Below are 13402 nucleotides of genomic sequence, written 5' to 3'. Positions count from 1 at the left end.
AGGCTGCTGCCCGCTGGGTCAACAGAAGAGTGGGTTGACTGTTCTCAGGGACACCACAGCAACATCCCTGCTTCCCCCTCGGAGGGGGTTTCCTCAGGGCCAGACAGAGCCATTCCAGCACCCTGGGTAGTCAGGTTAATTGCACCCTGCGTTGGGGAAGGGCGCAAGCATGGCCCAGCCCTTGCCCGGAATGTGGGAGAGGGCGCACGGAGCTGGCGGTGGCAGGAGGCATGTGCCTTGCCTGGCCACCGCTGCTGGTGCTCAGCCTGGTGCCACAGAGAGCAGACCGAGCCTGACCGTGCAAGGGCCTCGTAGCCGTGGGGGGAAGGGTGCTGCTGGCCAGTGCTGCGGGGATTAACACAGCCCCTGTCTTGGGCGGCCGCTGTAGGGTGACTGGTGGGAGCTGCTGCAGCTTGCAATACGGGCGCGTGGCACCTGAAGGCAGTTATCAGCTGTAAGGGTTGCACAGCACCCCTTATATCAGGCGCCCCAGGCAGCTGCCCAGCTAGCCCATGCCTTAATCCGGCCCTGGATTTCCTGCATAGAACAGCACAAGCCCCAGCCTCCAGAAGAGGGGTTCCCAGTTGGGGATCTCCGGTAGCAGCCATGGGATGGTGGGAGCCAGTTACTGCAGAACAAAGGACACCAGGGCTATGTCTACACTCGTGGCTTCTTGCACAAGTACAGCCATTCTTGGGCAAGAATCAGCAGTGTCCACACTGCCTGCCTGCTCTTGCTCAAGGAAATTTACAGTACCACGTGGTAAGAGAGGGCTTCTTATGCAAGAGCGACGCTCTTTTTTAACAGGTGTAAGCCCTCTTGCGCAGGAGCCCCTACTCAAGAGGGCAGTGTGGATGCTCGGCAGGGATTTCTTGTGCACGAAAGCCCTATGACTAAAATGACCATCAGAGCTTTCTTGCGCAAGAGAGCACCTACACTGCCATGGGCGCTCTTGCACAAAAGCACAGCTCGCAGATGGCAGTGTGGATGTTTTCTTGCACAAGAACCCTTGCACAAGATGTTCTTGTGCAAGAAGCCATGAGTGTAGACATAGCTCAGGAGTGGGAGAAACTAACCATCTGCTTTATTTGCAAAGGAGAAACAAAGACAAACTCTTGTCCCCATCTCCACCCCCCTCAGCCTGGCACTTTGCACCCCAGCCAGGGCCGGATTAACGCATGGGCTAGCAGGGGTGCCAACCTATGAAAGCACCTGATTGCAGGGGTAAGGGATGCCGCATCAGGTGCCCCCATAGGTTGCCACCCTGGGGCAGAGATGTGCATGCAGCACGCGCCCGCTGCCCAAGGTGCAAGAACCCTGCAACCAGCCCAACTCTCCCAGGCACCCCCAGAGAGCAGCACTCACATATGGGGGGCAGGAAAGTGGAGAGACTCCCTGAGACACCAACTCAAAAGGAATCTTTCTGGGTATGTCTGCACTGAGATAGCAGCCCAGTGGCCAGGCTGTAGCTAGCCCAGCTCAGCTGTACCTGGCCTGGAGAGTTTTGGTTGGGAGATTAGAAACCTACAGACAGGGGCATCTCTGGGAGGTGGGGGGGATGTCACCATGTCAGGGCAACTGTCACGCCCCCCCATCTTCCTTTGCTCCAGCCCCACCACTGAGATATACTGACCATTGTCATTGCTTAAACTGCACACAGAGCTTGTGGCAAAGGCTAGCATATGGTTAAAATACAATGAACATTCTGGTAAATTATCAGAGGGGTAGCCGTGTTAGTCTGAATCTGCAAAAGCGGCGAGGAGTCCTGTGGCACCTTATGCTCCAACACTTCAGTTAGCCTATAAGGTGCCACAGGACTCCTCGCCGCTTTTATTCTGTTACGTTCTCGTTTGTGTTGTGCTGTCTGCACATCTAACTAACCAGAGATCAAAGTGCATGACCCGATGGCCTTCACAGACAGACAAAACCCACAACACAGGGTAGGTTATTCAACACGTTCACATTTATAAGAGTGAAACATAAGGAAATCTTTTAAGCCTCAGAATCTAGGAAATAAATAAACTTACTCGTTTTCTTCTGCAGTGGCTAAACCTGCTTTATTTCTTGCCTCATTACATGTCTGTGTTAGTTAAAAAGTTCTATAGGTCATTGTACTAAAACAAAAACACAAGTTCACCTGAACAAATGATCTGGAGTAGTCCAGAAAAGCCCAGCAGGAACTATACCCAGAGATGGAACCAGGGCTCTGAGATGGGACCAGTCACACTCTGCTGGGAGGTTCATTGGGATTTCCCTGTCCACACCAGGTCTTTCTCCTGCAGCCCTCAGACGCCGGACTTAGGACCACAGAAACCACACTGGGATTCCTGAGTATGGGGAGCCCAGGCCACTGGTCAGTGACCCTTGGGGTGCATCTACACAGCAGCCTTATTTCGGAATTACAGTGCATGTCTACACCGCAAGCCATTATTTGGAAATAACATCCACCTGGAAGACTTGGTCTTTTGACCAGGCTGCATCTGAAGGAAGGAGCCAAAGACCCCAGGGTGGGGGAGAGCCCTGGTTTGGAGGGGTAGCTGGGAAAGAGGTTTTAGGGGGAGTTTGTAAAAGTTTGTACTGAAGTTTCAGTGGAGCACTAACAAAACATTGTTTGTTACCTTTGAGTCTGTAACCTGCTTTGCTCTGCCTGTTCTCACTTATCACTACTTAACTCACAGAGCTTGTACTTAATAAAACCACTTTTACTTACTATCAAGCCCAGTGTAAACAATTACTACCTATGGGAGCAATCGGTGTGCACTTTCCCCTTTCATTACTAAATGGGGCTTACCCCATTCTTTGGGGTTTGATCCCATTTGGGGAGTGCTATCCCAGGAAGCTGGGCCCTAAACAGCTCTCTCCTCAGACCTGAAGAGGTTCAGCATCTGTAGCACTGCTCAGAGGCGGGGGTGGGGGCAGGAATCTCAGCTCAGGGGAGACTAAGGAGCTGAACCAGCAGGACCAGGTGGTGAGAAGCCCCAGAGAGTAGAAAGGTGAGTGGCAGTGGCCAGGTCAGTACCCCAGGAGGCCCTTCCAGAGAGGTCTTCTGAGACCACAGCCACTTGGCCAGGCAGCTTAAAGGGAACTCAGGTTATATGTTTCTCCCCTCTGTGGCTCCTCCAAAGGCTAAGAAGATTTGAGCTCTGACTGAAGCTTTCCCCACAGTCAGAATAACTGAATGGTTTTCTCCCCTCTGTGGACTGTCTAATCTTTAACAAAGTCTGACCTGTGTTTGAAGCCTTTTCTGCAATCAGAGCTTTTATAAGGCGACACTCTTGTATGTATTCTGATAGCTAGTAACGCAGGAGCACTGACTGAAGCTTTTCCCACAGTCAGAGCAATTGAAAAGTTTCTTTCCTGTGTGGGTTCTCTTATGGTATAAAAGGCTTGAGCTGCGACTGAAGCTTTTCCCGCAGTCAGAGCAACTGTAAGGTTTCTCTCCTGTGTGGATCCTGCTATGGATAACAAGGTCTGCGTTTCTTTTGAAGCTTTTCCCGCAGTCAGAGCAATTGAAAGGTCTCTCTCCTGTGTGGGTCCTCCTATGGGCAACAAGAATTGAGCTACTACTGAAGTTTTTCCCGCAGTCAGAGCAAGTGAAGGGTTTCTCTCCTGTGTGGGTCCTCCTATGGTTAAGAAGGTGTGAGCTTCTTCTGAAGCTTTTCCCACACTCAGAGCAGCTGAAGGGTTTCTCTCCTGTGTGGGTAATCCTATGTCTAACAAGGTCTGAGCTGAAACTGAAGCTTTGTCCACAGTCAGAGCAATGGAAAGGTTTCTCTCCTGTGTGGCTCTTCCTATGGGTAACAAGGTTTGACTTCTGACTGAAGCTTTTCCCGCAGTCAGAGCAATTGAAAGGTTTCTCTCCTGTGTGGATCCTGCAATGGTTAATAAGTTCTCCATTACTACTGAAGCTTTTCCCACAGTCAGAGCAGTAGAAGGGTTTTTCCCCTGTGTGGGTCCTGCTATGTCTAACAAGGGTTGAAATCTGACTGAAGCTTTTCTCGCAGTCAGAGCAATTGAAAGGTTTCTCCCCTGTGTGGCTCCTCCTATGGGCAACAAGGTATGAGCTACTACTGAAGTTTTTCCCGCAGTCAGAGCAAGTGAAGGGTTTCTCTCCTGTGTGGCTCTTCCTATGGGTAACAAGGTTTGACTTCTGACTGAAGTTTTTCCCACACGCAGAGCAATTGAAAGGCTTCTCTCCTGTGTGAGCCATCCTATGGATAACCAAGTGTGAGTTTGTACTGAAGTTTTTCCCACAGTCAGAGCAGTTATGGGGTGTGTCTCTTGTATGTATTTTCTGATGGTTTGTAAAGTGTGAGTGCTCACTGAAGCTTTTCCCAGAGTCAGAGCACTTGAAGGGCTTCTCTCCCGTATGGACCCTTTGATGTTCAGTAAGAGTTTCACAGTCACTACACGTGCAGGGTGACTGTTGATGGGGGATTTCCTGTTGGACGGTTTCTGTATTTCTTTTCTCCCGTGTGCTCCTGGAGGTACCCTGTCCCTCTCCTAGATGATTTCCCTGCTGCTTTTCTGGGCTATGCTGACTCTCACAGCTCTCTCCTTGCTCACGTATCTGGAAAACATGTCCTTCAGATCGTCTCAATAATAGTCCACATGGAGACACTTGCTCCAGTTCTTCCTGCTGAAGACTCTTTTCATGGTTCTCAGTCAGTGTCCCGTCACCTGTTGGAATAGAGGAATGATCCAGACAGGAGTTATTCTCCACGATGAACTGCAAGGAAACTCTAAAAGAGGAATAGAAAAGGGGACACACGCTCAAATAATGGTCAAATTATCATGAGCTGAGTTCGTTGTCCTCCTTCACAACCTGTCCACAGAGAAGAGAACCCAGCCTTTCCTCGCTCACTACACTCTTACTGGAGTTGAAGACAAGCTGAACAGTCAGTCAGACTTCATGAAAACACACAAGTTACATCTGCTATAAGGAGACAGAAATTGGTTTCTGAGTCAGTTTAACTGATTGCTCACCTGTCTGGGTGTTGCTGATGATCTCCCCTTCCTCACAGCTCGGAGGATCTGGGATCCGCAGCTCCTCTTGCTCCACCCAGGAGATCACATCAGCTTCAGAGACTGGAAATGCTGTTTGAAGAACAAAAAACCAAGTGCTGATCTTGTTCATTAAGGTCTTTGCCATTCCTGCTTTCAGAGCCAGGATCCGAGTCACCGACCCAGAGAGGCTCCGTTCCCCACCTTGCAGAGACTGGGCTCTGGCTGGTACAAGATCCCAGGACACACTCACCTGCAGTAAAGATGCATCACTCACCCATCTTGGGAATGGCCCAGCTCATTCCCCAGGGCAGCTAAGCGCTCTGCTGCACTCTCTAGGGTACAACTCAGACCCCCTCACAGCCCGGTCTATCCGCCCGGAATCCCACAGTTGGACAGGAACACACTGCTCAGAAGGGGAGCTCTAGTGAGGGCATGAAGGTGTGACACCAAAGTCCCCAGGTAGGGCTCAGACAGCAGCTGCCACATGGCAGGTCACTAGAACTTGGAGATGAAGGACCCCGCAGATGTCTAGCTCCCCAAGCTCTGTCCACAAAACCCCTGGCTGGTGGGCTGGGCTTGCCCTGATCTTTGGCTCAGATGTTCTACTTGGGCCAGGAGGAGGCAGAGGAAGTTGCCTGAGCATCTAAGTGAATCCTTGGCTGGTTGCTTCACGCCCTGCCTATGTGTCACACTCCTGATCCCAACGGCCTGTGTATGGGTGGGCCCTGCCAGCTGCCCACAACAGTTGCCATTCCCATGGCTGCCCAGGGTGGCGCTGGGCTTCTGTTGGGGCAAGCCAGGGCGGAGCTGGGCCGTGCTGCTTCCCTGGTGCTTGTGACTGTTGCTCAGCTCCCCCTCTGCAACCTCCATTCTACTCTGCCAGCAGCAGCCTTTGTGTGGTTTCCCAGTCTGGCTCTTGTGGCCAGCCTGGCCTTTGATTTGGTGCCCCTCCAGGGTTGCACTGAATCTATCACCTTTACACCTTGTGAGTGTGTTTCCCTCAGCTTTGGCCCACCCCTTCTTGGAACTTCATTTTCTGTTCAGAAGATCCACCTGGGACATGACCATGGAGATCACTGTGCTACTGCTGTTAAATAAGATAATCATAGTCATCACATCAGAACATTCCCATTGACGTGGCACCCAGCACACTTCGCAAAAGGTTTATTGCAGCTGTGTATGTCCATTCTTTTTGAACTAGAACAGGCTGGGCTTTGGCAGAATGGTGGAACACTGGGGACCAACTAACCAGGAAAGAACATTCCTGAGCAGGAAGAGGCCAATCAACACACATCTCCACAGTAACTGGAAAAACAGTCCTAAGAGATGGCTCAGAAAGACACTGACCCTTATGCACAAGAGCGGGATGAGGGGATAATGGATACGGATGTTTTGTTCAAAATAAACAGGCAGGAGGCTAAGGGGGTAGAACACATGGAACATGCATCTTGTTTGTGTCAATGTATGAGAAGTCACAGGAGGGGCATGTTGATGCTGGCTGAGGGGCAGCATTCTCACTGCTGACTGACTGGTACCGTTATTGGGTTGGGACAAGTCTCACTATACCTGTGCCTAAGGAGCTGGGACACTAGCATCCTGCTCCTTTTCACAATAAACTTGGCCGAGTGCCTTAGCCTCCAAATGGAGCCTGAATCTTTCTTAGCAGCAACCCTGAGCTGTGCTGCATGGATAAGCCGCAGGCTCTGACAGTGCTGCTGGCATCAGAGCTCCAGAAAGAGCCACACTGAACAGCCATAACAACGCTCTGTGGCATTAGCAGAAATTCTAATGGCACTGCAGTCACTGTGGGAAGAAAAATTATCAATCACAGCAGCACTGGGGAACTCTGGTGTAAATCAGGACCTAACTGTGCTATTGGGGTGCACATATGAAGCTAAGCATTATCACTCTTTAATGTAGGTATCTTTCCCAGCTCTGAGAAACAGCTCTCTCTTTAATAGCTATTAAAGAGAGAGGTGACTGCACACAGAGGCTGCGTCTAGATTGGAATGATTTTCCGCAAATACTTTCCAACAGAAAAGTTTTTCCGTTAAAAGCATTTCTGGAAAAGAGCGTCTAGATTGACACGGATGCTTTTGCGCAAAAGCATGTGTCAATATAGACGCGGTTTGGCACAAGACAGCTCTGGTGGCCATTTTCGCCATCGGGGCTTTTTTGCGCAAAACAGTTTTTACCTATCTACACTGGCCCTCTTGCGCAAAAGCATTTGTGCAAGAGGGCTTTTTCCCGAGCGAGAGCATCAGTGTATCTGCGCAAGAAAGCTGACAATCATACATTAGATAGTCAGTGTTCTTGCACAAATTCAAACGGCCAGTGTAGACAGCTGGCAAGTTTTTGCTAGCCTAGACACAGAGAGAGAGTTTGAGGGACTTGATTAAGGTCACACAGGAAGACTGTGACGGCCAGAGAACTGAACACAGGTTTCCTGAGCATGAAGCCAGACATACACACAGGAAGAAAAAGTCCCTACTCGAAAATATTTCACTCTAAAAACACAACACAGATGATGTGATTTATCTCCACTGCACACAGCGGCAAGTGAGCCCCAGAGAGAATAAAGCTGAACTCTTGAAAGGAAACCCAACCTGTGCCTGAAATGCAAGAAGAGCTCTGCTCACGTTTCTCTACTACAGAGCTACTTCGGACAAAATACTCACAGAGCGTGAACTGCCTCATCCACCCTCCCTCAGCCCCAGCATCCAGCCCCTGTCACTGACAAGAACAGCATGTCACAGAGATTAGCTACAGGCAGAAAGGACTTAGGGAACTGCACCCACCTTATACTGGCTCAGCCCACTGCCACAAGGGGAACCTGCAGGCACAAAGATCAGACAAACCAAGAGCCAGACCCAGACCTCTAGTACCTGCTGTTCCTGCCTGAGCCCTTCTACTCACACCTCCAGTCAAGGCACAAGATGGGCAAGATAGGGGGGGAAGCGCACTGAGACGTTAGCTGTGGGAAGAGCAGCTCCACTCTTACGTCCCTCAACCTGCTTTCCCTGGGAGGCAGTATGGAGGGGACAGTCTTTCACAGAAGAGCCAGGATTATTGGGGCAGATACTCATGATATTGGGGGCAAAGACAATGAATGATATTGAACCAAACCCAACCCAGCTACTCCAGAGCCCACCCAGCTTCCGATACCCGAGGGGACAGGAATCCTTACTCAGCCAGTTCACAGCCTCATAATTCTCCTGCATCACATCCCTGTAGAGGGATCTCTGGCCTGGGTCCAGCAAAGCCTATTCCTCCTCAGAGAAATACACAGCCACCTCTTGGAAGCTAACCAGCTCCGCCACAGCCATTTCCTGTCCCTGGCTCTGAAGGCCAGGGGCTGAGCTAGAGACAGACATGGGTGTTCTGCAGCCTGGCAGGGGGAGAAGGTGAATTGGAGACATTTCAGAAGGGGCTTTAATCCTTTCCACACCCCCATTCTCCCCACACTCTGTCCCTAGTGACGTGACACACGTGTTAAACTTTTGTCCACAGTGGTAGAATCTTAGTCTAGATATTCCATTAACAGCGCACGGGATTTAGATCCCAAAACCATATTCATTTCTCTCTGCACCTGGCTTGAGTTAAAAGATTACTGCATCTGCAACAATGGGATATGGTTCTCAGCACCCAGTGTTTCTGATAACAAGCCACATATTCATCTGCCTGAACATGGACATAAGCCAAATGCAGGCTGTTGTATTTGAAAGCCTTAGTCTTCATTCACAGATTTGCAGCATAAACATTGCTCTCATCTCAGAGACGTTATAATCCCTTTCCAAAATAGAGAATCAGTGAAGTTAAGCATCTGAATGGTGGTGTTATTATTAAATACGTGTGCTTATTATTAAACACTTGTGCTGAGTGTTTGCAGGATGAGATCTTAAGATTCAGAAGATATCCTCAGTTATGCAGTCTGACCCCCTCAGTGGGGCAAGCCATTACACTTAGTCCAGTTACCCAGGCACAAAGCTCTGTTTTCCCACAGTGTATTTTCTAGAAAGCCCCCAGTGATTTGAAGACATCAAGAGATGGGAGAATCCACCAGCTCTTTGTTCATTTGTTTCAGCAGCTAAACCGCTTCCCTATCAAACATTTGTGCCTCTTTTCTTGTCTAAAATAGTCTGGCTTCACCTTTCAATTATTGGCTCTCACTGAGCCGTATCCACTCGACAGGGTGGGTAATTCATTTTCATGGGGTGGCCAAATGGAAAGTGGCTGAGAGCTGCACTCTTCCGTGACATAAATGCAGGAAATGGAGGATCCGGGATGGGCACTGGGAGGAGGAGGATGCTTGGGGTAACGGTTTGGGATACAGGACAGATAGAGGGGTCTAGGAGGGAGTTTGGGTGAAGGAGCCTTTCAGCCTATTTATTGTTTGAAACCAACCTTATATTGAAACTGACTGAGCAGTGAAATCTGAGCCTGAAGGTGCCGACCGTTTTGTGCTTTAGCTTCACCCCTTTAGCATCACAAACCTATCGACCAGTGTTTCTCCAAATGTCCACAGGTCCCCATGCAGCAAATCTCGGGCTCCTCATTGATCACTGGGTGATTTAGGGCTGTGTGCACCGTGGTCACTGGGTTTGGTTGGTAACTCCAATGACAATCCCATGAAGATGTTTTCACAGGAATTCTCACATCACTTAAAGAATCTCCACCTGCAAACTCACCTTGTCTGAAAGCTCCAAGGGATTTTCCTCTTGCTCTCTCCAGTGCAGAGGGCAGAGTGTCTAGTGGGGGAAGGGATACGAGAGGTGAGATTCCAGGCTCTCCTATTCATAACAATGTCCCACTCTGAACTCTGCGTTTCAATTCTATCAGACACACTCAGGTATTTAGTATGAAAGAGTCTGAAACTTTCATTTCCTCTCTCACTTGGGCACCTTCCAGCAATGGAGCCAACATCCCTGCAGCCTCACACCTGTCCCAGGAGAGACAAGCTGAAAATGAGATTTACTCTTCCCTCCTCAGCCCCTTCCATTTGGTTTCTCATTCACTTACTGCCTCTTGTCATTAACTGGAGCTGTGGTGGCGGAACACGTGGCCATCACAGTAACTTAGCCATTTTGATCTCTGAATGGGAGGTTCAGAGTTTGCAAACCCCTGGCTCTATCTGCAAGCAGGTGGGTCTGTTCGCTCAGTGTCTCTAAGGAGAGCAGACTGACGGGGCCATCATTCTCCATGTGGGAACTGAGGCAGGGGAAGTTTGGCTTCAGAGCCCAGGTTCAATAGTCTCAGATACTTGAACCGCTTTCCCCTCATCCATCCCTTCCAGGTACCTTTGAACTCCCTCAGAGTCTCCGACAGAGCAATCGTTTTCTGGGAGAAACCTCTGACTTGTTCTTCCAGTTCAGGGGAAATCTCTTCCGGCAGCTGAAATTGCCCCGTCTCACACCTGGACAGAAACAATTCACTGTGATTGTATTTCGTTTACAGCTGATAAGTTCTGGCTAGTAAGTCTCAGCTCTAACAGGCCTGGAGTTAGAATCCTCCAATTCTCCCAGCCTGAGAACAGGGACAACACATCCCATGGCCATGCAACCTTCCCCTCAAAGATCCCATTTCTGTTCTTCACTTCTGTCCTGGGGAGACTGGCTGGGGGAGTAAAGGGGAATAGAGTCTCCATGGCCAACTCACTCCTTGGCCTCTAGATGCTGAGGGACAGGAGGTTCCCATGTGAAGGGCTGAAGGAATCTGTCCAGTAGGGATTAGATTGAAACACCAGCTCCCCTCAACCCAGCTCCATCCACACAGGTCTCCAAACAGCCCTCAAGTGGGACAGACTCTTGATCCCTGCTGACCTGGGCTGAATGTGCTCAGTGCCCAGCAGTGACAGGCCCATGTTCCACCCCACAGTCCTGCAGCAACCAATCCCCAAGGAGGTGACAGCTCTAAGAAACACTTGATCCTGAATGGGGAATTCCAGAGTCTAAAGTGCGAGGATGAGACCCTCAGAATTAAATGCGTCAGAGATATTCATGTCTAACATCTGGCTGTAGAGCTCTGGGGAGATGTGGTGCTAACATCCGCTCCAAGCCTTTTCCCTGCTCTGTGCAGTGTGAGGGGAGTGAGAGCCACGTACCTACTCAGGGCGCTTCTGCCATCCTAGAAAAAAAGACACAGAAAAGAATCTCAGCCCCACTGGACACACACAGGGGACCTCTGAGAAGGGATTTTGCAAACCTAGGAAGAGAGGCCCTGCCCTTGCCCCAGGAACATGGATCCCCTGAGCGAATGGGGCTTTGCCATCTCTAATAGATCTGTGCCTGTAACTCTACAAAGCACAAGAGTCATTCACATGGCAGCAATGCACAAGGTGTTGCACTGAGATCTGACAACTGGGACTGAGCACTTGTGATTCAGAAGCCCCTCTTCGCTGTGTGAGGAGCTGGGATGTTTGTCCCTCGGTCTCACCTGCAGGAATTCTCTTGCTGGCTTCTGACGTGTCCCCTCCAGCTCCCCGATCCCCTCGCTGATACGGGAAATCTGCACAGAGAGGTTCCTGACAGTGTCAATCTGGAACCTCCCAATTACCTCATCTAATTTCTCCAGCTGCACTCATGCACTGACACGGATGCTCAAGGCCTTTTTACACATGGATCTCAGCCAGCGATTCATAATCCAGGAGAAACGCAAACAAGCCCAACCTCACCAAGGCCACACAGGAGTCTGCCTCCTAACACAGCCCTCCCACTGCCAGTCCCTGCTGGTCCATAGCCACAAGCACTTACCAGATGCTCCTGGCTTTTCCCTTCTGCTGTTGTTTTCCTTCTCAGCAGTTTTTCTCTCTCTTCCCTCAGAGTCTTCAAATGAGTCTCCAGTTTTCCCTGAAGAAACAGATATAAGCACGAGGGCAAACCACATTAGATGTTGGGAGCCTATTTGTCTGCCTTTAGGAGAGTCCCAGTTTTGTGGAGGTCTGCCCTTGTCCAGTAGGGAATCAGCCCTGGACATGGTTTTGTCCATAGAAAAATACACAGGAGGAGACTGCGGATGCAGCAGGACACCTACGAGCATGGGGGACAGATCGGTGGTGGCACCTTCAGAAAGAATGATGCAGGTGGTTAATAATACTAATCACGTAACCGATTACAATTTTATCAGTGACAGTATTTTTTAACCGGCTGACAGGCAGGGTTGGTAGCGGAAAGGGGCTCTCCTGGGGCCAGGGATCTCTTGCGAGGTCTGCCGGGGTGGCCACAAGAACTGCTGGCCAATGGGAACTCCCGGCAGCTGCAGGCTGACATTAGCTGCCAGAGGCAAGTGGGCACTTCAGGGGCAGTGGGGAGTTTAACCAGTAACTGGTACAGATAAACATTAGCTCATCAGTTTGAACTCTTGCTACAATCCAGTTGAATCCCAGTTCTGCCTGGCATAGACCTGTGCTTCCTGAAACCCTGCTATGGGTGGAGTGAAGGCGCTCGGGGCCCCACACAGCATCCAGCCCAGCAACCTCATCTAGTGCCAGCTGCTGCATCAGAGTTTAACCCCTCATGGAGCAGCCCTGAAGTTCAGCATCCCAGTGGGAAACCTCTTCTCCCTGCTGAGCCCAGGACTTTACAAGGCATCTTTCTCTCCTAACAGCCACACTTCAGCACTGTTCAGTGATGCTGAGGGACAGGGAGCAGTGCAGTCTATCAATTGGACCAGGGTTCAGGACCAAACTCTATCCCTGATCTGTTTGGCGACTATGAGCAACTTGCTGCCCCACCTTCCCTTTCCACAGTTTGTCTAACTGGACTGTGACCTGCTCAGAGCAGGGACTTCCCCGTGCTGGGTATTGTGCAGGTCACTGCGGATCTATAAGGCAAATAACAGCTTATTATTCCTGTTCATCCAATCAGTAACAGCTTGTAACCTCCACTTCTCCAGTCCCAAGGCAGCTCACTGACAGAGTGGCCTGTAGCTCCTGTAATCTAAACCTCTCTGATTATTAACACCTTCCCTTGTGCAAACACCCCTCTTGCCACCAGTGAGGGCTGGGTTTAAGGATTTAGAGCCTCAGAGAAACATTTCCCACATCAGGTATCTGTAAAGACTTGACATAAGTTGCCACAAAGCCAGAACATTTACTTTTTACTGCATCTCTTTAATCATGAAGGCTTTACAGAAGTGGTCATCAACCAGAAGATCGGGATCTACAGGTAGATCTTGGAGCCTCTGACAGGTGATCTTGACTGATTTGGCTAAGAGACTATCAAGTGCAGCACTTCAGCTGCCCCCTCTCCCTCCTGCTGCACATCTCCTGCCCTTTGCCTTGGAGCTGTTTCCTTCTCCCACCCTGCATTCTATCTCCACAAACAGAGGGAGTCTGTAGGCTGCTTTTGAGAGTGGTGCAGGGGCGAGCCTTCCTCAGCCCCACTGCACCACCACAGAG

The 13402-nt window shown here is 50.2% G+C and overlaps 2 protein-coding genes across 3 annotated transcripts; both read right to left on the bottom strand.

Annotated features, from left to right (window-relative positions):
• Window positions 1-1941: 1941 nt before the first annotated feature.
• LOC149522380 (uncharacterized) lies at window positions 1942-7960 on the bottom strand. 2 transcript variants are annotated; one of them, XM_089771072.1, is made up of 2 exons: window positions 4987-7960; window positions 1942-4680 (listed from the first exon to the last, which is right to left on the bottom strand). In XM_089771072.1, the coding sequence occupies exons 1-2, from the start codon at window positions 5150-5152 to the stop codon at window positions 3260-3262; spliced, it is 1587 nt and encodes a 528-aa protein (XP_089627198.1). In that variant the 5' UTR covers window positions 5153-7960; the 3' UTR covers window positions 1942-3259. The 2 variants fall into 2 exon arrangements, 1 of the variants encoding a protein (XP_089627198.1); XR_016347331.1 differs by having other exon boundaries at window positions 4608-4742; window positions 4987-5099.
• A 1003-nt stretch (window positions 7961-8963) lies between these two features.
• LOC149522379 (uncharacterized) lies at window positions 8964-12042 on the bottom strand. Its single transcript, XM_089770504.1, has 5 exons — window positions 12037-12042; window positions 11757-11852; window positions 11108-11130; window positions 10305-10420; window positions 8964-9755 (listed from the first exon to the last, which is right to left on the bottom strand). The coding sequence occupies exons 1-5, from the start codon at window positions 12040-12042 to the stop codon at window positions 9493-9495; spliced, it is 504 nt and encodes a 167-aa protein (XP_089626630.1). The 3' UTR covers window positions 8964-9492.
• Between the last annotated feature and the right edge of the window lie 1360 nt (window positions 12043-13402).

The sequence above is a fragment of the Pelodiscus sinensis genome, chromosome 19 (genome assembly GCF_052426305.1).
Source record: "Pelodiscus sinensis isolate ZL-2025 chromosome 19, ASM5242630v1, whole genome shotgun sequence".
Taxonomy (NCBI): Eukaryota; Metazoa; Chordata; order Testudines; family Trionychidae; genus Pelodiscus; species Pelodiscus sinensis.
The sequence above is the reverse complement of the archived record's forward strand: the minus strand, read 5'-3'. Positions and strand labels throughout refer to the sequence as shown.

Bases quoted from the DNA above. Each gene is read 5' to 3' on its own strand.
- LOC149522380 (XM_089771072.1), bottom strand. From the start codon at position 5,152: ATGGCAAAGACCTTAATGAACAAGATCAGCACTTGGTTTTTTGTTCTT. The intron at 4,681-4,986 runs GTGAGCAATCAG...CTATTCCAACAG, and splicing joins CATCAGCAACACCCAGACAG to GTGACGGGACACTGACTGAG.
- LOC149522379 (XM_089770504.1), bottom strand. The intron at 11,131-11,756 runs GTAAGTGCTTGT...CTTTTTTTCTAG, and splicing joins GGAAAAGCCAGGAGCATCTG to GATGGCAGAAGCGCCCTGAG. The intron at 10,421-11,107 runs GTACGTGGCTCT...GTTTCTGTCCAG, and splicing joins GGCAGAAGCGCCCTGAGTAG to GTGTGAGACGGGGCAATTTC.